Source organism: Malus sylvestris, chromosome 4, assembly GCF_916048215.2.
Source record: "Malus sylvestris chromosome 4, drMalSylv7.2, whole genome shotgun sequence".
Classification (NCBI taxonomy): Eukaryota; Viridiplantae; Streptophyta; class Magnoliopsida; order Rosales; family Rosaceae; genus Malus; species Malus sylvestris.
The window spans coordinates 16,744,671-16,768,226 of record NC_062263.1 but is presented as its reverse complement, the minus strand read 5'-3'; the positions used below and the strand labels follow the sequence as shown (position 1 = coordinate 16,768,226).

Sequence of the window (23,556 nt, the reverse complement as noted above, 5' to 3'; positions counted from 1 at the left end):
AGGCCTATTTTGATAGGAAAAAAAAGGAAATTATGTCTCGGCGGCAATTGTTTACCTCTGACTATACTCCTACAATGGCGGATGATGAAGATGATGTTGATTATGGATATTAAATTGAAGTCGTTGTAATTTTTAAATTTAAGTTAATGTTGTTTTTAAATTTAATTTGTAGTTTTTAAATTTAATTAGTAGTTTTTAAATATAAGTTGTTGTTTTTACATTTAAGTTGTTGTAGTTTTTAAATTTAAATAATAAATTATGTTTGGCCCTCGGTTGGAAACGATTTTTTGTGACAGGGTTAAAACGAGCCCTCTGGCCCTCGATTGGAGACGGAGACAAATATGGCCCTATACTGTTCATTAAAATATTAATATCTTGAAAAATCTTAAAAGGTCAGAAGGCTAAAACGAACTCTCTGACCAGCCATCGGTTGGAGATGACAAACCTCTCCTTGGGCTCAGGAGAGGATCCAAGTCCATTTGGTTGTGAGAAGAAGACCAAAAGTCGGGACTTATTCTTTTCCGATCGCCAAATTACACACAATCAGCTGCAAATGGCTTCCCACCTATTGAGGCGCGCCTCCAGCCACTTCCTCTCCGGCGCCGTCAACCCTGCCCATAGCTTGCTGTCGTCATCGTCCCCGTCATCTCAGTCAGCTAGGGTTTTCTCCTCCGCTTCCACTCCGATCCGAGCCACCCTCTTCCCCGGCGACGGTATCGGCCCCGAGATTGCCGAGTCCGTCAAACAGGTTAATCTCCGATCTCCATCGCTTCCTTCTTATCAATTTTTCGTTTACGCTCCGTTTCTTTTCCGTCAAGATTGTATGTATATGTGTGTGTTACACAGATACACACACTGGCTCTCAAAAGTCAAATCCACTTTAAATTTAGGGTTTTGAAATCTAGTGAAGTTTGTATCTTTCATGGAATATTAGACTGCGATGAAGACAATATTATTATTTTTTGCTGATCGAGTATGTATGTATTTGTCGTTTATTCGAAACCGTTTATAGTTGGATGATATGATCTGTTGTGAAGATTTTCAACCGAATTGTCTTTGTTTGTTGATGTGGTTATCCATTTTTGTATATGCGAATTCGAGAGCTAGCTACTCATCGTAAAGATGTGATTACATCAAAGATCGATAATTTAAATGCGAAAAGTCGATAGCAGTGTGTTATTAGTACTATGTCCTAGGTGAATAACCATCGGTGTGCGATGGAATTTGTTTGTATTTTAGTTTGTTATGGTTTGAAGTGTTGATGCAGTTTGCAATTTGCACTGGTGCAGGTGTTCAGAGAAGCTGACGTGCCAATTGAATGGGAAGAACATTATGTTGGGACTGAAATAGATCCGAGAACGCAGAGTTTCCTAACATGGGAAAGTTTAGAGTCAGTGCGGAAAAATGGGGTAGGCTTGAAAGGGCCAATGGCCACACCAATTGGGAAAGGTCATCGTTCCTTGAACCTTACTCTGAGGAAAGAACTTAATTTGTATGCAAATGTCAGGCCTTGTTACAGCCTTCCTGGCTACAAAACTCGATATGACAATGTCGATCTTATCACTATTCGTGAAAATACAGAGGGAGAGTATAGTGGACTTGAGCATCAAGTAAGTGTTTAAAGAACAAGCGGATGAATATACTCAAATATTCTATGTACAAAAGTTTGATTTAGTTCTTTGTTTTGGTGGTAGGTGGTGAGAGGTGTTGTTGAGAGCCTCAAGATCATCACCCGTCAGGCAAGCTTGAGGGTGGCTGAGTATGCTTTTCATTATGCTAAGGCCCATGGAAGAGAGAGAGTCTCTGCAATTCACAAAGCAAACATTATGCAGAAAACTGATGGTCTTTTTCTTAAGGTCTGCCAATTGTTCATGCAAAAATTTTATTCTTCTCGATTGTTTTTCTAAGTATGCTCATATCAAAACTGGTTTGGTCTTTGTTTCAGTGTTGTCGTGAGGTTGCAGAGAAGTACCCTGAAATCAAATATGAGGAAGTTGTCATTGATAATTGCTGTATGATGGTATGAATAAATTTCTTGATAAAACTTTTACGGAAAGACTATTTGTGTGCATGTAAAACTTGGTACTTGGTGTCAAATGATGCTACAGTCTTTGATCTAAGGGAGCATTTATGATATGCCTCGCAGACTTTTAACAATACATTGAGAAATTTTGAAAAAGACATATTAAACATGGAGTTTTGGATTTTTCTTTAAAAGAACAAAAGAACACAACTAAGGCAACACCACACTAACTAATGATAAAACTAAGGCAATGCTAATTGAAGGATTTATTTTTGCAGCTTGTGAAGAATCCAGCACTTTTTGATGTGTTAGTGATGCCTAACCTCTATGGTGATATTATAAGTGATCTTTGTGCTGGGTTGATAGGTGGTTTGGGCTTAACGCCAAGGTATGGTGTATATATGCATTTTTTATCACCTACTGTAATAAGAATAAAAAATCATCTAACGTTGGTTGCCTTTCATATGCAGCTGCAATATTGGAGAGGGTGGCATTGCCCTTGCTGAAGCTGTACATGGTTCAGCACCTGATATTGCTGGAAAGGTGAACATTCTTGAACCTTTTGATGTTCAATCTGCTATGTATATAATTTCATTCTCCGCGGGTGAGGAAAGTGCTTATGTGAGGCCAGAGTCTCTTTTTTAAGTTTTCTTTAGGGACAGGCTCATCTCATCTGTCCTATCCCGTAGTTTTGTATATCGTAACTGTAGGTGTAGACCTCCTAAAGAGGATTAACATAGAAACCTGCTTGGTATGGCTCTTGAATGGGAGGAATTGACGATGTTGGTAACTTGATAATAAAAGCCATTCTAGTATTCAAATCATTGATTACATTTTATTGTGACTTGTTTCGTTTTTTAATTTGTTCATTACTTAGGAAGCTCTCCCGTAGAAATATGTTTTACCAATAAGTTTCCGCCTAATTCATTCTTTGGTTGAAATTTTGTAGAATTTGGCAAATCCGACCGCCCTGCTTTTAAGTGCTGTTACAATGCTACGCCATTTGGAGCTCCATGATAAAGCAGATCGGATCCAAAATGCAATCCTCAGCACAATTGCAGAGGGGAAGTTCCGAACCGCTGACCTTGGTGGCTCTTCATCAACTTCTGACTTTACGCAGGCAATCGTCGATCATCTTTGAAAGGATACGGCTAAGTAGGATTTGTAGTCAACAGATTGTTGCGACTCCTTTCGGAGAGCCCTTCTGAAACCTTTTTATTTATTCAGTTGTTTTTGAAGGGGAATAATATCACTTCGCTTCGATGATCCAGAAGAGATTTGGCCAGTCGAGGAGAGATTTGAAGGGCAAAAGTGGAGAAATTAACATATTTTGGTATCCACATATTCATCTTCTTATACAAAAGTTTTGAAATAAACTTATTATGTTCAAGGGGCTTTCTTCTGTACTATTGGTATTCGTTTATTCTGTCAATAATTCATGAAATAATTAGACAATGATGTCTTTTTTTCCCCTCTCTCCTAGGGATGGGCAACGGTTATAGCGGGCGAGGAACTGCAGTTATTTATCCATAACCTTTTATTTTTATAAACGCATAATCGTTTACCCGTTGGGTAATTGTCTAAACGGTTATACCCATACCCATAACCGTTTATAAACGGTTAACTATACTCATAACTGTGTACCCATTTAATCGTAATCATTTAGTACCCGTTTACTCATTTATCATTTTTAAATCCGTTTATCTTTTCTTTTTTACCATTTACTCATTTTTCATCCGTTTACGTGTTTTTTTAACTTGAAAATTAAAAAATAAAAATTTGTCATAATTTAGTTTTTTTAACAATTAAACACCATTATAGGTACATTCATCATACATTTCCGTATTTAATTTTTTAAGTCCGTATACCATTCCAATAATTGAAATAATAGTTTACAGACGATATTTTTAACTGTTAGCAATGAAGGTAATATAAAATTTGTTAAGTATTCTTGGATTACGAAAACTGTTAAAAGACATTATTCTTGGATTATTTGACTCGGAATGTAAAATATTAACATAATATATATAATGGACCATGAAATTTAAAGTGGTTAAGGAAAACTATATTATATTAGCTATAGAAGTCATGCACTATAGTCAATAGCATTGATCTAAGTTTTGTCATATAGGGAACATGGTTTGTGTTAATTTTACATATATAAAATAAATAGGTAAATGGTTACCCGTTTATAACCGCGGTTAATACCCATAACCGCCCATTTAAATTTCGCGGGTAAACGGTTATACACATAACCGTTTATTTATCTAAACGGTTACCCATAACCGTAACCGTGAAATTTAAATGGCCAGGTAATCGCGGTTACCCATTACCAATGGGTATTTGCCCATCCCTACTCTCTCCCCTTAAGTTATAGAGAAATGCTAAGGAAACTCTCAATGGACTTTATGTCGTTTCATGTTTTTGACATAATATTTTATAATGTAGGCAAGACAATTTTACTAAAAACATAAGATAATGAAGAGTATGTGGATAATCTAATTTTTTTTCTAGTCTCCTTAATTCGACTGGCACAAAAAAGAAAAAAAAAAGAAAATAATTTTGTACTTAAATTATCGTCTTTTTTATTTTTTATTTTTTTATTTTTTATATCCTACACTTGTTTACATTTAATGCAGTGGAAGGTTTGAATACTAATTAATTAAATTAAATTCTTAATTAAATTTATATAATAAAATTCATCTATATAAGCATGTATAAATAGGTTTTATTTATTTATTAAAAGATGGCAAGAATGATGTTGAGTCCATATAAGTTGTTTACTAATTTACTTCAATCGGAATGAAAACTAAGTTGATGACTAAATTGCCCTTACATAAATAAATTATTTTCATACTAATTAATTAAATTAAATTCTTAATTATATTTATATAATAAAATTATCTATATAAAAATATAGAAATAGGTTTTATTTATTTATTAAAAATGACATAATGAGTGTCAAATGAAGGGCAATGTTGGGATAATAAAAAACAAGTGAGGGCATAATTAGAATAAAAAATGCATTCCCGATTCCCTTACCCTCAAGGAATTCAAATACCTCACAAAACTAGGGAATCCGATTTCTCCAATTTCAGGAATTGAATTCCTTGTTTCATATGGGCTCCATCACTTTTTAGATTCCTTAATATTTAATAAACAGAAAAACTAATGAAAATAGCTTGAAAACTTTGAGGTTTAATGATAAGGACAAAATAAAGGGTAAAGTGAATAATACCAGAATTTGTTGTGGTCTATTTTATCTGACAGAGGGACTAGGGCCGGCGGCAGAGAGAGAGAGGAGAGAGATGTGTGTTTGTAGAATTGTAGGGGAATGTGTGTGTTGTTATCCCTCCTACATTGTGCCTTTATTTATAGTAGTAAAGGGAGAGAAGATATTCCTTCTCCTCCAAGTAATACAAGTTGTAATAGGAAAGGATAACTAGAATCAAATCTTATCTAGGATTTACACAATAATACTTAAACTAGGAATGTTTACAACACTCCCCCTTGAGTGGGTAAATACTCAAGGTAGATTCAGCATCATGCAGAAGTTGAGGAAGTCGACTCGTTGGCACTGATTCCAAGGAACAACGCTTATTCTCAATAAGGTAGGAACTTGCATAAGTAGTAAGTCTCACTAAAAACCCTAAGGCTATGACAAAAACCCAAGTAGGGACAAAATCCATAGTCTAAGGAAAAATGCGTGAGAAATGCAAAGTCAAAAGAAACGTCTACAGGACGTCATCAGGGATATGACCAGCCCAAGGTGGGTGCCTCGTTAAAACCTAGTTAGCTAGCAAAAACCCAGTGGGAAAAATGCTCCTAATCGTAGGGAAAAAGAGTACATTAAGATCAAGCAAGTATCCAGAAGATACTCCCCCTGAGTTTGACATAATTCCACAGAGAAATAGCAAAGTTACAACTCAGAAAGTTTACGCATACCAATTCCATGAACAAGCTTCTGAAACGTCGCCTTCGGTAGTGATTTGGTGAAGAGGTCGGCCAGATTGTCTTGTGATCGGATTTGCGTGACTTCAATCTTCTGATGCTCTTGTTGTTGATGTGTAAAGAAGAACTTTGGCGCAATATGCTTGGTGTTGTCTCCTTTGATGTAACCCTTCTTGAGCTGTTCGATGCAAGCTGCGTTGTCTTCAAAAATCGTCGTCGGGGCATTAACGGCGGAATGAAGATCACAGGAGCTTCGAATATGGCCCACTACTGCTCTCAACCAAAAGCATTCCCGAGTTGCTTCATGTAAGGCGAGAATTTCAGCATGGTTAGACGAAGTGGCAACTAAGGTCTGTTTAGTTGACCTCCAAGATATTGCGGTGCCTCCAACGGTAAAGACATAACCCGTTTGAGAACGCGCCTTGTGCGGATCAGATAAGTATCCAACGTCGGCATAACCAACAAGGCGAGAATCAACCCGATGAGCATAGGGTGCGGCATCACTCGAGGATTCGTAGGGATAGAATAAGCCCAAATTCGTAGTACCCTTAAGGTAACGGAAGATGTCTTTCACGCCAGTCCAATGTCTGCGTGTTGGTGCATTGCTGTATCTTGCCAAAAGATTAACAGCGAAGGAGATGTCGGGTCTAGTGCATTGAGCTAAGTACAATAAAGCGCCTATCGCACTTAGATAAGGAACTTCAGGCTCCAAAATCTCTTCATCATCCTCCTTCGGACGGAAGGGATCTCGCTTTGCATCTAGCGTACGAATGACCATAGGAGTACTCGAAGACTTCGCTTTATCCTCATTAAAACGACGCAACACCTTCTGGGTGTAGTTCGATTGATGTACTAGGATTTCATCCGAACAATGCTCTATCTCGAGACCGAGACAGTATCGAGTCTTACCTAGATCTTTCATCTCAAATTCCGACTTCAGGTGCGAAGCAGTTCTCGCGAGCTCTTCAGGAGTTCCGATGAGATTCATGTCATCGATATATACTGCAACAATCGCAAATCCGGAATGTGACTTCTTAATGAACACACAAGGGCATAGTTCGTTATTCACATATCCCTGACTAGTCAAATACTCACTTAAACGGTTATACCACATTCTTCCGGATTGTTTCAAACCGTATAGTGAACGCCTCAGCCGAATTGAGAGCGTGTTCCGGGGTTTGGAAATATTTGAACCAGTCAATGTAAGTCCTTCGGGAACTTTCATATAAATTTCCGTATCAAGATCCCCATAGAGATACGCGGTTACTACGTCCATCAGCTGCATATCCAGTTTTTCGGAAACTACCAAACTGATAAGGTATCGAAAAGTAATCACATCCATAACGGGTGAGTAAGTTTCGTCATAGTCAATCCCGGGGCGTTGTGAGAAACCTTGTGCTACAAGACGAGCTTTGTAACGCACAATTTCGTTCTTCTCATTACGCTTCCGAACGAAAACCCACTTGTAGCCAACGGGCTTCACATGTGGAGGAGTAGGAACTACAGGTCCAAACACCTTACGTTTCGCAAGTGAATCAAGTTCGACTTGGATTGCTTGTTTCCAGTTTGACCAATCAGCTCTACGTCGACATTCATCAACGGAACGCGGTTCAATGTCATCGCTCAACATGATCTCAGTAGCTACTGCAAATGCTAATGCATCGTCGACAATCATCTCATTTCTACGCCACACATCATCTAAGCTAGCATAATAGACCGAAATCTCACGATTCTCGGGATGAGGATTCGTCTCTTCAAGGACGCTTCCATAATCTAGAATTTCCTCATGAGTTGGGTAAAATGAGTAAGCGATAGTCGGATTCACGGTAGGCTCTTCAGGACCTTGTGCCGTGGTTTTCCTCTTCCGGGGGTGTGAATCCTTTGAACCAAGGGGTCTGCCACGCTTTTGTGTAGGGGCAGATGATTGGCTAGCCGCTAATGTACGTGGATCACCAGAATTGGCATCCCGGGCTTCCAGGAGGGTAGTCCGTCGTACATTTGGTACATCCATCTTTGCAGGCGTATTCGCAGCTGGAATATGTGATCTTGTCACGCGCGCTAGATCGGTGAAAGCATCTGGCATGCTCTGAGCTATGCTCTGGAGATCTAATATGCGCTGCACTTCAGCTTCAGACTGAGCGGTGCGGGGATCTAAATGAGACAAAGTGGGAGTCGTCCACGATAATTCGCGTCGTTCATTAGGAACGTTGACGTTCTTATCTCCCCTTAACGACGGGAAGACTGTCTCATAGAAGTGACAATCCACGAAACGAGCGGTAAACAGATCGCCTGTCAAAGGTTCTAAGTAACGAATAATCGAAGGAGAATCATATCCGACATAGATTCCCATCCTTCGCTGAGGCCCCATTTTTGTACGTAAGGGCGGCGAGATCGGCACATAGACCGCACAACCAAAAACGCGCAGATGTGATATGTCGGGTTCGCATCCGGTGACCAACTGAAGGGCACTAAATGGTTGTGTCGCAACAGGCCTCAGGCGGACCAACTTTGCTGCGTGCAATATTGCATGGCCCCAAGCAGCGATCGGGAGCTTGGTACGTATGACCAACGATCGAGCAATCATTTGTAAACGCTTAATGAAAGCCTCTGCCAGGCCGTTCTGGGTGTGAACATGGGGTACAGGATGTTCAACTTCAACCCTAACCGACATGCAATAGTCATCAAAAGTTTTAGATGTGAATTCTCCAGCATTATCCAATCGAATAGATTTGATCGGATAATCAGGGTGGTGAGCCCTGAGCTTGATAACCTGAGCCAACAGTTTGGAGAATGCAGCGTTCCTTGTGGACAACAAGCACACGTGTGACCAACGTGTAGAAGCGTCAACCAAAACCATAAAATATCTAAATAGTCAGCAGGGAGGTTGAATCGGTCCACAAATGTCCCCCTGAATCCGTTGTAGAAAAATGGGAGGATTCGAACGAATCTTGTCATAAGAAGGCTTAGTAATAAGCTTTCCCATAGAACATGTTTGGCATGCAATTTCATGGATCGAACCTAAGCTTCGGGTTAGTGGATGCCCGTGTGAAGTTTTGAGGATACGGCGCATCGCTATTCGTCCAGGATGTCCCAAACGATCATGCCAAAGTGTAATTTCGTGCGCGGTCCCTGTGGTAGGGCCGGCCACATAGTGGCATTCTATGGGGCGTATGGTCGTAGTATACAGACCACTCGGGTTACGCTCCATCTTCTCTAGAATACGCTTCTGGCCATATTCGTAGGAAGTTACGCACAGAAATTCAACTCCGTTTTCTACGTGGGTTTCAGCGTGGTAATTGTTATCTCTAATGTCCTTGAGACTTAGTAACGTTCTTCCGGAACGTGGAGAATAGAGTGCCTCAGCAATGGTCAAGATTGTACCATTGGACAACATTATACGTGCCTTACCGTATCCTTCGATCAGGTTGGATGGGCCTGAGAGGGTTGTCAGAGGTGCATTCTTAGGTACGAAGTTAGTGAAATAGATGCGTTCACGCAAAACAGTATGCGTGGTTGCACTATCTGCCAGACAACTAACTTTCCCACTAGTCATACCTAGAATGAAAAATTAATTTGAATCGGTCACATGCATAAAAGTTTATAAAAACAAGTATCAATTCGAAATAATTTCATTTATTCAAGGAAAAAACTTAATATCCAAAATAAATCGCCAACTAATAATCCAAAACATAAAGGAAAATTGTTCAAAATCAACCAAAAAACAAGGTGGGGTTCGGCCACAAGGTGGAATTCGGCCCCAATTGTCTTATTTTAACTGAAAAATAAGTCTATGTCTAAGATTCTAATCTTCCATAGGAGTGGTATCCTCCTGAAAATCAGAAACCTCCATCTTTGTAGTCTCCGGTTCGTCCACTTGCAGGAAGTTTGATTCAAACTTCGTACGACGAGAATGATATGCATCCACAACCTTCTTGGGAGCACGGCAAATACGGGACCAATGGTCCTTGGAACCACAACGATAGCACATATCGTCATTCATTGTGGCAGGTGCTTTGCCCTTATTCTTGAAGTTCGGGGCCTTGGGAGCGAGGTTTGGGCGCTTCTGGGCTTTGTTTCCTCCCTTGGATGGGCCTTGGCTCTGTTGACCTTGGTGGGATGGCTTCTGGCCGCCCTTACCACGCCTCTTTTGGCGTTTTGGGTGCTGATTAGTGCTATAATGTGCTTCAGGCACAACAGTAGCCCCAGTAGGTCGAGCTTGATGATTCTTCATCAACAGCTGGTTCTGCTTTTCAGCAAGAAGTAAAACAGAGATCAAATCCGAGAACTTAGTGAACGTCTGAGCTCTATATTGTTGCTGCAGGACAATATTAGAAGCAGAGAAGGTCGAGTAGGTCTTCTCCAGGAGATCCTCTTCAGTCAAAGTTTCATTGCAAAACTTGAGAAGTGATCGGATTCGACAAACTTCAGAATTATATTCATTCACAGACTTAAAGTCTTGGAAGCGCAAGTGCTGCCAGTCGTGTCTTGCTTCAGGCAAGAATATGTCCTTTTGGTGATCGAAACGATCAGCCAAAGCGACCCATAATGCACGTGGATCCTCCTCAGCAAGGTACTCAGTTTGTAGAGCGTTATGGATATGTCTTCGGATGAAGATCATAGCAGTGGCTTTTTCAGCCTCGCCAACAGGTTTATCTGTTGCTTTTTTAATAGCAGGACGCAAGTTCTTTGCAGTGAGGTGGAGCTTCACATCTTGAACCCACTTGAGGTAGTTCATTCCAGAAACCTCCAAAGCGGTGAAGTCGAGTTTGTTCAAGTTCGACATGGTCCTATCAAAATAGATGGACAAGATGTGGTTAGTGTAATGGAGAAAAATCAATCCATTCACATAGGAGTAGAACATACAGGTTCTAATAGACATGTATTGGTTTAATTTTGCATGAAAAACTTCGGGTTTTCATGGGTGATATATTTAAGTGAAAACTTCGGGTTTTCTAACAAGGCATGTGTATAAGAAACTTCGGGTTTCAAAGTAATTATGAACTTCAGGTTCATATATTCCTGCAGGTAAACACAAATATATATGCAAACAAATATGCAAAGAATATATGCAGAAATATTGTATAATGATAAGTGAATTAATTTATTTTTGGTCTTCGGGGTCAAATTAAAATGTGGGTGAAAATATAAAAACCCATATTATTTTAAAAAAAATTAAATAATAAAATCTCGGGGCCTAAAAATATAGGCCAAGAACCCTCGGGTGGGATTACAGGCCCACGGGGTGAGAAGAGGGGAATGGGCTGCTGTGTGCAGCCCTAAAAATTTATTTATTTTTTTTCGTTTTTTTTATTTTTTATTTTTTATTTTTTATTTTGTATTCAATTATATTATATGCATGTATAATTTTAATGAATCACATATTTACGTTGATGCATATGCAAATAATAGTTTCAATGCATGTACATATGTAGGATTCAATTCATGACAAATATCAAATTCACATAATTGTAGCAATTTTGATTATGAAGCATACACAATTTATGTAGAATCTAAAATACGTAAAACGTAAAGTTGGGTCATGCATCATGGTGAATGTTCATGCTATCAGGGCTTGCAAAATATCGAGTTAAAAGCCGTTGTTTGGAAAGAACCTGATTGCGTGATGATATGGATGAACTGGTTTGATGCAGAAAAAATCTCCAACGTCAGATTCCTAAGCGCAGCGGTAGGAGCGTGCTGATAACGTGTTGTGGTCTATTTTATCTGACAGAGGGACTAGGGCCGGCGGCAGAGAGAGAGAGGAGAGAGATGTGTGTTTGTAGAATTGTAGGGGAATGTGTGTGTTGTTATCCCTCCTACATTGTGCCTTTATTTATAATAGTAAAGGGAGAGAAGATATTCCTTCTCCTCCAAGTAATACAAGTTGTAATAGGAAAGGATAACTAGAATCAAATCTTATCTAGGATTTACACAATCATACTTAAACTAGGAATGTTTACAACAGAATTGACTTTTTAGTGTAAAAATGTGATTTTTCGTTAAAATGAACAGTACATGTGCTTTTTGTTAAAGTTTCCTTTAATAAACGTCGGAATACTCCGTAATTGAAATTCAACTCCCTTTCTTTATTCCGATTACCCTTCCGTAAACATTCCTACCAATAACCAGAGATCTGATCTGATTTCTCCATCTTTGTAATTGCTACGGTTTCTTAAGCTTAAGCTCTCGCTGCGATGGTGTCCGAGGGAATTCTGTTGGGGATGGGCAACCCACTGCTCGACATCTCCGGCGTCGTCGACGAGGAGTTCTTGCAAAAGTAAGTCGCATTCTCTCAAACCCCTTTTGTTCTTTTTTTTTTTTGCTTTCTTTCGCTCGGGGTTTAGGTCCATGAAGCTTGATGTTGCCCACCAGCTGTTTGATCTATTGCCTAGGCATTTGGGCTTTCTAGCTCAACTGTATGGATGTAGCTTATACTCTACGCTTTGGGTCACTGTACTGTGAGCTAGAAGAACACATAATTGGTGTGGTGGCATTGATTTTGTTTGCTTTTTTGTGTCACAGATATGAACTCAAGCCCAATGATGCGATTCTTGCCGAAGACAAGCACCTGGGCATGTAAGTGATTTAGTTTTCGCCTTTCGAATTTCTACTCTTCTTGCATAAATATGAATCTGTAGCGGTTTTGAGGGTAATTTTTTTTATTCTCCATTTCAAAGAGAGGGATATTAGATTGTATTTTGGTATTGCACCGACACGAAATTATTGAACTTTAAAGTGTGTCCCTATCGTAGTTAGATTCAGTGCCTTATTTATCTGGGTGACCACGCAAAAAGGATTGTGTTCATATAATATATCGGTAACAAAATGTAGTTCCATTAATGAAAATTAAGTCCCCACACTTCCGTCTGACTGCGAGACAATTTTCCATGGGTAAACATAGTTTTTACTAGATGCAATCTTGACCAACATGGATGTTTGTCTCAGGTATGACGAAATGTCTTCCAAGTACAATGCGAAGTACATTGCTGGAGGTAGGGCACTGAATGTGTATTGTCTGGTTTTGAAATAAATATTGTTGCAGATGTGCTAAATTTGTGAATACTACGAGAATAAGTTGAGTTTTAACTTTTGAATTGTGCAGGTGCTACTCAGAATTCCATCCGAGTTGCTCAGGTGCTTGATGAATTGCTCTTTTGATCATTTATATCCTTAATGAATTGTTATCACCATTGGGCGTATTTCTCTTTACCTTCTGCAGTGGATGCTTCAAGTACCTGGACAACAAGTTATATGGGCTCCATTGGAAAGGACAAGTATGGGGAAGAGATGAAGAAGAACTCAAAACTTGCTGGTGTTAATGTAAGTTGTTCTTATATCGATCTTGCTTTATTCATTATATAATATTTACTTATGCATGCCTAAAAAGAAAGGAATTTTTGTCAACGAAAAAAGAGAGAGGGACTTTTATAATTCATAGTATTTAAGTTGCGGTTTGAAAGAGTAAAGTCTTATTTTTTTTCCTCCTAAATTGTCTATCCACCCATTTTTGGTCGAAGTCTCTCCACCTCAAATTTCCCAATTTCACCCCAACGGTACTAAGTGGGTTGGTAGTAAGGCAAAGGATCTAGAAAACTCAGGGTTTAAACTTTGGTATTCGGGCACAAATAGAACGAGAAACGGTGTTGGCATCATCGTGGACAAGACCTTGGTACAAGATGTTGTAGATGTCAAGAGGGTAGGAGATAGAATCATGGCAATCAAGATTGTAATAGGACAAGAACTTATCAATGTGATTAGTGCGTACGCACCTCAAGTAGGGTTGGATACGAGTTCGAAGGAGAAATTTTGGGAAGATCTTGGAGACTTGGTGCAAGGAATTGCTCAGACGGAGAAGTTATTTATAGGAGGAGATTTAAATGGACACGTGGGCAGGGAGACAGGCAACTATGGAGGTTTTCATGGTGGCCATGGTTTTGGGGAGAGAAACGAGGATGGGGAAGCTATCTTGGATTTTGCAATGGCATATGATCTCTTCTTAGCCAACACCTTCTTTAAGAAGAGAGAAGAACATGTGATCACCTACAAGAGTGGGTCGTCAAAAACACAAATAGATTTTCTTCTAATGAGGAAAGGGGATCGTATAACTTGTAAGGATTGCAAAGTTATACCAGGAGAGAGCGTGGCTAATCAACATCGCTTGTTGGTGATGGATGTACATATCAAAAGAGTAAGACAAAAGAACAAGACTTGGAAGTGCCCAAGGACTAGATGGTGGAATCTAAAAGAAGAAAAACAAGCCATTTTCAAAGAGAAGGTAATCACCCAATGTGTGTGGGATAGAGCGGGGGAAGCTAGCCAAATGTGGGATTCCATGGCTAGTTGTATCCGAAAAGTAGCAAAAGAGGTATTAGGAGAGTCCAAGGGCTTTGCCCCACACCAAAAGGAATCTTGGTGGTGGAATGAGGAGGTACAAACAAAGGTGAAGGCTAAGAAGGAATGTTGTAAAGCCTTATACAAGGAGAGGACTGATGAAAATGGTGAAAGGTATAGAAAAGCGAAGCAAGAGGCGAAGAAAGCTGTCAGAGAAGCTAAGTTAGCGGCTTACGACGATATGTATAAACGACTAGATACCAAAGAAGGAGAGTTGGATATCTATAAACTATCTAGAGCAAGGGAAAAGAAGACAAGGGACCTAAACCAAGTGAGGTGCATCAAGGATGAGGATGAAAATGTTCTTGCTACAGAGAACGCGGTTAAAGACAGATGGAGAGGTTATTTTCATAATCTTTTCAATGAAGGACATGAAATGAGTGCTTCTTTAGGGGAGTTGAGTAACTCAGAAGAGTGTAGAAACTACTCTTTTTATCGTCGAATCCGGAAGGAAGAAGTGGTTGTAGCTTTGAAGAAGATGAAGCATAAAAAAGCAATAGGCCCAGACGATATACCAATCGAAGTGTGGAAACTTTTGGGAGAGACAGGTATAACATGGCTCACTGACCTTTTCAATAGGATTTTGAAAACGAAGAAGATGCCAAATGAGTGGCGAATGAGCACTTTGGTGCCTATCTACAAGAATAAGGGCGACGTACAAAATTGCATGAACTATAGGGGTATTAAGCTAATGAGTCATACAATGAAGCTCTGGGAGAGAGTCATTGAGCATAGATTGAGGCAAGAGACACGGGTTTCGGACAACCAATTCGGGTTCATGCCAGGGCGCTCAACCATGGAGGCAATCTATCTCTTACGAAGATTGATGGAAAGATATAGAGATGGGAAAAAGGATTTACACATGGTCTTTATAGATTTGGAAAAAGCGTATGATAGGGTCCCAAGAGACATTCTTTGGAGGATTTTAGAGAAGAAAGGAGTACGAGTAGCATATATCCAAGCTATAAAGGATATGTATGAAGGAGCAAAGATTGCCGTAAGAACTCATGAAGGACAAACCGAAAGCTTTCCCATAACTGTAGGATTACATCAAGGCTCATCCTTAAGTCCTTACCTTTTTGCGTTGGTAATGGATGAGTTAACACGACATATTCAAGATGATATTCCTTGGTGTATGCTTTTCGCAGACGATATAGTGTTGATAGATGAAACTCAGGAAGGGGTAAATGCAAAGCTTAACCTTTGGAGAGAAGTGTTGGAATCTAAAGGTCTTCGCCTAAGCCGATCAAAGACAGAATATATGGAGTGCAAGTTCAGTGCAAATGGAGGCCAAAACGAGTTAGGGGTGAGGATCGGAGATCAAGAAATACCAAAGAGCGACCGTTTTCGTTACCTAGGATCTATCTTGCAAAAGAACGGAGAATTAGATGGAGATCTCAACCATAGAATACAAGCTGGATGGATGAAGTGGAAGAGTGCATCCGGCGTGTTGTGTGACCGCCGTATGCCACTGAAGCTCAAGGGAAAATTTTATAGGACGGCAATAAGGCCGGCGATGCTGTATGGCACAGAATGTTGGGCGGTGAAACATCAACACGTACACAAAATGGGTGTAGCGGAGATGAGGATGCTTCGTTGGATGTGTGGGCACACGAGAAAGGATAAGATTAGGAATGAGGATATCCGGGGTAAAGTAGGAGTAGCCGAAATTGAAGGAAAGATGAGAGAAAATCGGTTACGGTGGTTTGGACATGTGCAAAGAAGGCCTACTGACGTTCTGATTAGAAGATGCGACTATGGGACAGAGGTTCAGGGCCGAAGGGGTAGAGGAAGACCTAGGAAAACTTTGGAAGAGACTCTAAGAAAAGACTTAGAGTACTTAGATCTAACGAAGGACATGACACAGGATCGAGCACAATGGCGTTCTAAGATTTATATAGCCGATCCCACTCAGTGACTTGGATTTTCCAAGTCTCCAACCGAGAAGTTTTCCTCACTCGGGAAATTAAGGGAACACTACCCCAACCTACATGCTCCACTCAGAAAGCTTCAACATACAAGCTTTAACAAAAGAAAATTCAAAGAACTTAGCGAAGAAGGCTTTGGTGTATTTAACACAATACGTTGAAATGAAGGAAAGCTTATTTATTGATATCCCCGATAAGCTACAAATATGTACATATACATGAGTCAAAATAAGCACACAAGAGGGAGCCTTCACAAAGGTTGCTTAGGAGAAGTCTCAGCAGTCGGTAGAGCCCCAGAAAGAGAAGGCACCGGAGGGGGATCATTTGGAGCCTCAGTACTGGACAGAACCCTAGAAGGAGGAGGCATCAGAGGTTGATCATTTGGAGCTTCATTACGCGGTACAGCCCCAGAAGACGAAGGCAATAAATGCCTTTGGAACAAACCCACAAATCTCTGATGATCAAGTAAAACCTGACCATCAGTTTCCTTCATCTGGTCAAGCTTCCTCTTCATGTTTGTAGCATAGTCATGTGCGAGCCGGTGCAACTGTTTATTCTCATGCTTGAGCCCTCTAATCTCCTGTTTGAGACTCATCACTTCAGCCGCCAATGATTCAACTTGGCGGGTTCGAGCAAATAGGCGTTGGGCCATATTAGACACAGAACCTGCACACTGAACACTGAGAGCCAGCGAATCCTTAACAGCTAACTCATCAGACCGTTTGGAAAGTAGTCTGTTATCTTTGGGAGTGAGAAGGTTCCTGGCCACCACCACAGCGGTCATATCATTCTTCATCACGGAATCCCCAACGGTAAGAGGACCAGTAGGGGAGACGAAGGATGGGCGCCATATGTTGTCTGGAGAAGGCGGGGCTGCCTCTTCAACAAGGTTCAAGTCAAAACGACGGTCGGAGGGGCCAGACATTTTCAAAGGTGTTGAAGAGAGAAGAGGTCGGACAAATCAAGATCTTAGAAGTGCAAGAATGAAGCTTCTACTGGTGGAGATTCAAGTGTGCTTTGGAACTTAATGCCAGCCCCTATAAAAATCTGCACTCGACGAAGCTTCAGAAATCGAAGAGGCGCCTGCTCAGAAATCGAAGAGGCGTTTGCTTTCTCAAAAGCTGGGCTGCTTAGAGATCACGAGGGTTGATCTCAGAAATCGAAGAGGCGTTTGCTTTCTCAAAAGTTGGGCTGCTCAAAGACCACGAAGGCCGATCTCAAAAATCGAAGAGGCGCTCGCTTTCTCAAAAGCTGGGCTCCCCAGAGACCACGAGGGCCGATCTTAGAAATCGAAGAGGCACCTACTTTTCCAGCCTTTTCCAGCCTTGTCAGCACCTGTCACACGCACACTCAGTTTTGCGGAAATTATGGGCATTCTGTCAAAGACTTCTGGGGAAGTAGAAAACACATGAATCTTACTGTTCAATCACCCACTTCTCACACGCAACAATAGCTCATGGGTACCACAGATAACTTTGCCAAAGTTCTCTGCCAAAGTTGAGCACGTGAAGCTTGCAGCTCCCACTACATCGCTCTGACCAAGAAGGGTAAAAGAATAGCAAAGAAACAGCACTAACAAAGTTTAGACCCATAAATTTTGAAGGTCTAGCTACCATATTATTACCCACAAGGGTAAAGGAACAGTACCACTGCTGGATAATTGGAAAGTCCCTGTGTGTCAACCTCTGTGCTTCGTGGCAAGGTAGACTAGCAAACATGCCCAACCTTTACTCACATTCGAGAAAACACTCCCAATAAGATTGCTTGCTCCAAAATCGAAGAGGCACCGTCCTCCGAATCTCGAGAGCCAGACTCCCAACATGACTACTTTCTTAAAAATCGAAGAGAGGGTAAAGGAACAGTACCATTGCTGGATAATTGGAAAGTCCCTGTGTGTCAACCTCTGTGCTTCGTGGCAAGGTAGACTAGCAAACATGCCCAACCTTTACTCACATTCGAGAAAACACTCCCAACAAGATTGCTTGCTCCAAAATCGAAGAGGCACCGCCCTCCGAATCTCGAGAGCCAGACTCCCAACATGATTACTTTCTCAAAAATCGAAGAGACACTGCTCCCCGAATCTCGAGAGCCAGACCCCCAGCATGATTGCTTTCTCAAAAATTGATGAGGCATCGTTCTCCGAATCAATCGAAGAGGCGCTCGCTTTCTCAAAAGCTGGGCTGCTCAGAGACCACGAGGGCCGATCTCAGAAATCGAAGAGGCACCTACTTTTCTAGCCTTGTCAGCACCTGTCACACGCACACTCAGCTTTGCAGAAATTATGAGCATTCTGTCGAAGACTTCTGGTGAAGTAGAAAGCACATGAATCTTACTGTTCAATCACCCACTTCCCACACGCAACAATAGCTCATGGGTACCACAAATAACTTTGCCAAAGTTCTCTGCCAAAGTTGAGCACGTGAAGCTTGCAGCTCCCACTACATCGCTCTGACCAAGAAAGGTAAAAGAATAGCAAAGAAACAGCACTAACAAAAGTTTAGACACATAAATTTTGAAGGTCTAGCTACCATATTATTACCCACAACTGTAAAGGAACAGTACCACTGCTGGATAATTGGAAAGTCCCTGTGTGTCAACCTCTGTGCTTCGTGGCAAGGTAGACTAGCAAACATGCCCAACCTTTACTCACATTCGAGAAAACACTCCCAATAAGATTGCTTGCTCCAAAATCGAAGAGGCACCGTCCTCCGAATCTCGAGAGCCAGACTCCCAACATGACTACTTTCTCAAAATCGAAGAGAGGGTAAAGGAACAGTACCATTGCTGGATAATTGGAAAGTCCCTGTGTGTCAACCTTTGTGCTTCGTGGCAAGGTAGACTAGCAAACATGCCCAACCTTTACTCACATTCGAGACAACACTCCCAACAAGATTGCTTGCTCCAAAATCGAAGAGGCACCGCCCTCCGAATCTCGAGAGCCAGACTCCCAACATGATTACTTCCTCAAAAATCGAAGAGACACTGCTCTCCGAATCTCGAGAGTCATACCCCCAGCATGATTGCTTTCTCAAAAATCGAAGAGGCATCGTTCTCCGAATCTCGAGAGCCAGATACCACAGACCACTTTTTCAAAGTGCTCTGACAGAGTTAAAACATGTGAAACTGGCAGCTCCCACTACCGTGCTATGACCAAGCAGGGTAAAGGAATAGCATTACTACTTGTTGTTAGGGAGACTCCTATATATGTCGACCTCCATCCCCAACGGACAGGCAGACCTGCAAAAATGCTCAACCCTTCATCATATCTGAGAGGGCACTCCCAACGAAGCCTTTCGAAATATTCAGCTTTCTTTCCCCCCGATAATACCTCTGCAAACAAGCTATACTAGAGCAAGAATATCTCATATCATCAGGGTTAAAAGCAAGAGTATCCCATATCATGCTTTTTCCCTGTCTTTTCTTTTGGCCTTGTTTTTACCTGCAAGACAAGGAGAAAGAGAGCAATCAGTCAGCACTTGGAATCAAGCTTCCAGCCAGGAACTGACTGCCTGGAACCCCTTACCTGATTACTTACCTGGCATTGCTCTCGAGTACTCATCTTCAACATCTTATGTTTCCAGGGAAGATTCCGCATCTGCTTGAGGAACAGATAGGGCAAGTGCGAAGGATACAAGGAAGCATGTGGAGACAAGCGTAACAGCACACGTGCCGATACATTCATTACTCTGTCAAAAGCAAAAGTATCCCATATCAGCAGGGTGGAACGTACTCTAGATTTGATGGACTTGTTTTGACCCTCAAATTCTTCAGTCGGCCTTATACTCTGGAGGAAACCAGAAAACCCTCCAGCTCAGTTCAAGAATAAGCCTGTGGAAAGTTACTTCTTCAAAAGCAAAAGTATCTCATATCATCTCTTCTCATTTTTCTTCTCTTTATCCTTCATGCTGCTGCAAGATGGGGAGAAGGTGAACAATCAGTCGGAGCTCTGATTGCTTACCTTGTCTGTCACCTCTTTCAGCAGACCCCCTAGCTCGGCGACTTGGGGGACTCCTACTACATGGTTTGTATCGCGCTTGACCAAGCCTGAAACTACAAGTAAGCTTCAAGTGAAATTGATACATTACCTTGTGCATCTCCACCAGTTAAAGATACCACCCCTGGATGGAGGAAGAGTACTTCCAGAGAAGATGCCACATCTACCTATGAGACAGATAAGGCAAGTCAAGACGACACCACACTCCGATACTTAGAAGTTTCGTGATTACGAGATCATTCTCCCACAATATTTCCTAATGTCATTTGTACTAAATCATTCACTTGTACTCACTAAATGAGAGCTTGAACCTATGTACTTGTGTAAACCCTTCACAATTAATGAGAACTCTTCTATTCCGTGGACGTAGCCAATCTGGGTGAACCACGTACATCTTGTGTTTGCTTTCCTATCTCTATCCATTTATATACTTATCCACACTAATGACCGGAGCAATCTAGCGAAGCTCACAAAAAGCGATCGTTTTCGCTACCTAGGATCTATCTTGCAAGAGAACGGAGAATTAGATGGAGATCTCAACCATAGAATACGAGCTGGATGGAAAGAGTGCATCCGGCGTGTTGTGTGACCGTCGTAGGCCACTGAAGCTCAAGGGAAAATTTTATAGGACGGCAATAAGGCTAGCGATGTTGTATGGCACAGAATGTTGGGTGGTGAAGCATCAACACGTACACAAAATGGGTGTAGCGGAGATGAGGATGCTTCGTGGGATGTGTGGGCACACGAGAAAGGATAAGATTGGGAATGAGGATATCCGAGGTAAAGTAGGAGTAGCCGAAATTGTAGGAAATATGAGAGAAAATCGGCTCCGGTGATTTTGAACATGTGCAAAGAAGGCCGACTGACGCTCCGGTTCGAAGATGTGACTACGGGACAGAGGTTCAGGGCCGAAGGGGTAGAGGAAGACCTAGGACAACTTTGGAAGAGACTCTAAGAAAAGACTTAGAGTACTTGGATCTAACGGAGGACATGACACAAAACCGAGCGCAATGGCGTTCTAGGATTCATATAGCCGACCCCACTTAGTGGGAAAAGGCTTTGTTGTTGTTGTTGTTGTTGTTGTTGTTCACTATTATGAGGATGAGACTGCCCCAACAGGAACTTGTGCTGTCTGTGTTGTTGGTAGTCACTGGTCAGTTTATAATTAAGCAATTTTGAAATTTCAAACTTTGCTTCCAATTCGCTAGTCATCCGTTAACTGTTAATATAGTTTGAAATATTCACTCATAATTTTCAACCTAGTGGACTGACAGCATTCTACGGTGTGTATATTTAGGTCACTTGTTGCCAATTTGTCAGCTGCCAACTGCTACAAAATTGAGCATTTAAAAAAACCTGAAAATTGGGCACTCGGTACTCTTTCAACCTTTGTGTTTAGGCTTGTACTTCATTATGCAGTAATTCATTCTTGTGACTTGATTCTTTGAATCCTGTTTGGACAGTTGAGAAGGCCAAGTACATCTACATTGCTGGGTTTTTTCTAACTGTATCCCCAGACTCCATCCAGCTTGTTGCTGAACATGCTGCTGCAAATAACAAGGTATTTGAAATTTTATTTCTTCAAATTGTTTTCTTATTTGCTGCTTTCAGTAGCTATTGCTAAACAGCGTCTTGACTCTTGAAAATTCCCTTTATCTGCAGGTTTTCTCAATGAACCTTTCTGCTCCATTCATCTGCGAGTTTTTCAAGGATGCTCAGGAGAAAGCCTTGCCGTAAGCTTTTCATTTTGTTCTGGGCATAATAATCAAGTAATAAGGACATACTTAAGTAGGGCATGCCTTTTTTTATTTATTAAAATGTAGGTATGTGGACTATGTTTTTGGAAACGAGACGGAAGCAAGAACCTTTTCAAAAGTTCATGGCTGGGAGGTAAAATTGCCTATTACAACATGAGGATTACTGTTAATCTATGTTTTTGGAAATTGTTTACATTCATATCGTTAAATTATTTTGACTTGTTGAATCAAAGACCGATGATGTCGAGCAAATAGCTCTAAAGATCTCCCAATGGCCCAAGGCATCAGGGACACACAAGAGGATTGCTGTTATCACTCAGGGTGCAGATCCCGTAGTTGTTGCTGAGGATGGGAAAGTGAAAGCTTTCCCAGTGGAGAAGTTGCCCAAAGAGAAATTGGTAGACACCAATGGAGCAGGTATGTTTTCTGTAACAGTTAGTAGCATGTATAAAAAATTTAATACATTTGAAAACATCTAGTAGCACACTACAGTTAGAAACGCTCCACTGCGAGTTAATTACTAATCTATTGTGTTACTTTTTGTCTAGGGGATGCTTTCGTTGGAGGTTTTCTGTCTCACTTAGTTCAAGAGAAAGCCATCGAAGACTGTGTCAAAGCTGGCAACTATGCTGCAAATGTTGTTATCCAGAGGTCTGGCTGCACCTACCCAGAGAAGCCCGATTTCAATTAAGTCATTCATTCCCTTTGTTCTCTAGTAAGTGTTGTTTAAATTTTGATTGCTCAGAAGTCTATTTGATTGGCAATGTTATCTTTGTATTTGCTTATTTGGAGTCGGATTTGATTTTGCACCCGCTTCTTTGAACAAGGGGGTTAAATTGTGTTAGTAGAAATGAAATGTAGTTTTGCAGCTCTGCTTGATGTCTGTCCAGTAGCAGGTTTGAACATCTAATATCGGTCATAGATAGTTCAATCAAATAGTTCAAATAGTTCGAATTGGTTGTGGTCCAACCAATGACATACTAAAACAGTTGATTCTATACAATCAACAATTTGCAACGCATCCTTTCTAACTTCTAAGAGCAATTCTACCCCAGTGGAAATTGCCCAGCACCAAGTCCAAAAAACAGCCCAGCCCCTTGTCAAGTTGCTCCAGCCCGCGAAAGAGCCTGGGACACAGCCCAAGCTGGGCAACGGGCCAACCTATTTCGGACAGACCCAGAGACCGGCCTGTTTAGAAGGCGCGTGCAGCACAAGCGCGCAGAAGCACGAGTAGGGAACCGGGTTGCAGGCGGGAGGGGCCCGCTTGTCAGCCCACTTGTGGAGAACCCGGAATAGGGCTACGTGGCCCTCCTCAGTGCCGTTGGATTTCCAACGGCTAGTTTTCTAGACCGTTGGATTTCCAACGGTAAAAAAAATTTAAATTTTACTTTTAACATGGACCGTCAGATCAAAAATCAACGGTCCACGTTCTTTTTACAAAAAAGTAAAAAAAAAAAAAAAAAAAAAAGGCCCCAACGGTCAGAAATATGACCGTTGGCCACGTGGCAAGTC

General features: G+C 41.2%; 2 protein-coding genes across 5 annotated transcripts; both read left to right on the top strand.

Annotated features, from left to right (window-relative positions):
• The first annotated feature begins 411 nt into the window (after window positions 1-411).
• LOC126617792 (isocitrate dehydrogenase [NAD] catalytic subunit 5, mitochondrial-like) lies at window positions 412-3,478 on the top strand. The gene is made up of 7 exons (XM_050285846.1): window positions 412-748; window positions 1,290-1,610; window positions 1,695-1,856; window positions 1,946-2,020; window positions 2,302-2,411; window positions 2,494-2,566; window positions 2,973-3,478. The coding sequence occupies exons 1-7, from the start codon at window positions 437-439 to the stop codon at window positions 3,162-3,164; spliced, it is 1,245 nt and encodes a 414-aa protein (XP_050141803.1). The 5' UTR covers window positions 412-436; the 3' UTR covers window positions 3,165-3,478.
• Window positions 3,479-12,491: 9,013 nt separating this feature from the next.
• Window positions 12,492-22,916, top strand: LOC126617793 (adenosine kinase 2-like). 4 transcript variants are annotated; one of them, XM_050285849.1, is made up of 11 exons: window positions 12,497-12,550; window positions 12,920-12,966; window positions 13,077-13,108; window positions 13,194-13,296; window positions 21,375-21,440; window positions 21,585-21,661; window positions 21,751-21,848; window positions 21,950-22,020; window positions 22,111-22,177; window positions 22,278-22,461; window positions 22,593-22,916. In XM_050285849.1, the coding sequence occupies exons 4-11, from the start codon at window positions 13,226-13,228 to the stop codon at window positions 22,733-22,735; spliced, it is 777 nt and encodes a 258-aa protein (XP_050141806.1). In that variant the 5' UTR covers window positions 12,497-12,550; window positions 12,920-12,966; window positions 13,077-13,108; window positions 13,194-13,225; the 3' UTR covers window positions 22,736-22,916. The 4 variants fall into 4 exon arrangements, with proteins under 4 accessions (XP_050141804.1, XP_050141806.1, XP_050141805.1 ...); XM_050285847.1 differs by having other exon boundaries at window positions 12,492-12,550; window positions 13,077-13,296; XM_050285848.1 differs by lacking the exon at window positions 12,497-12,550 and having other exon boundaries at window positions 12,589-12,966.
• The last annotated feature ends 640 nt before the right edge of the window (window positions 22,917-23,556 follow it).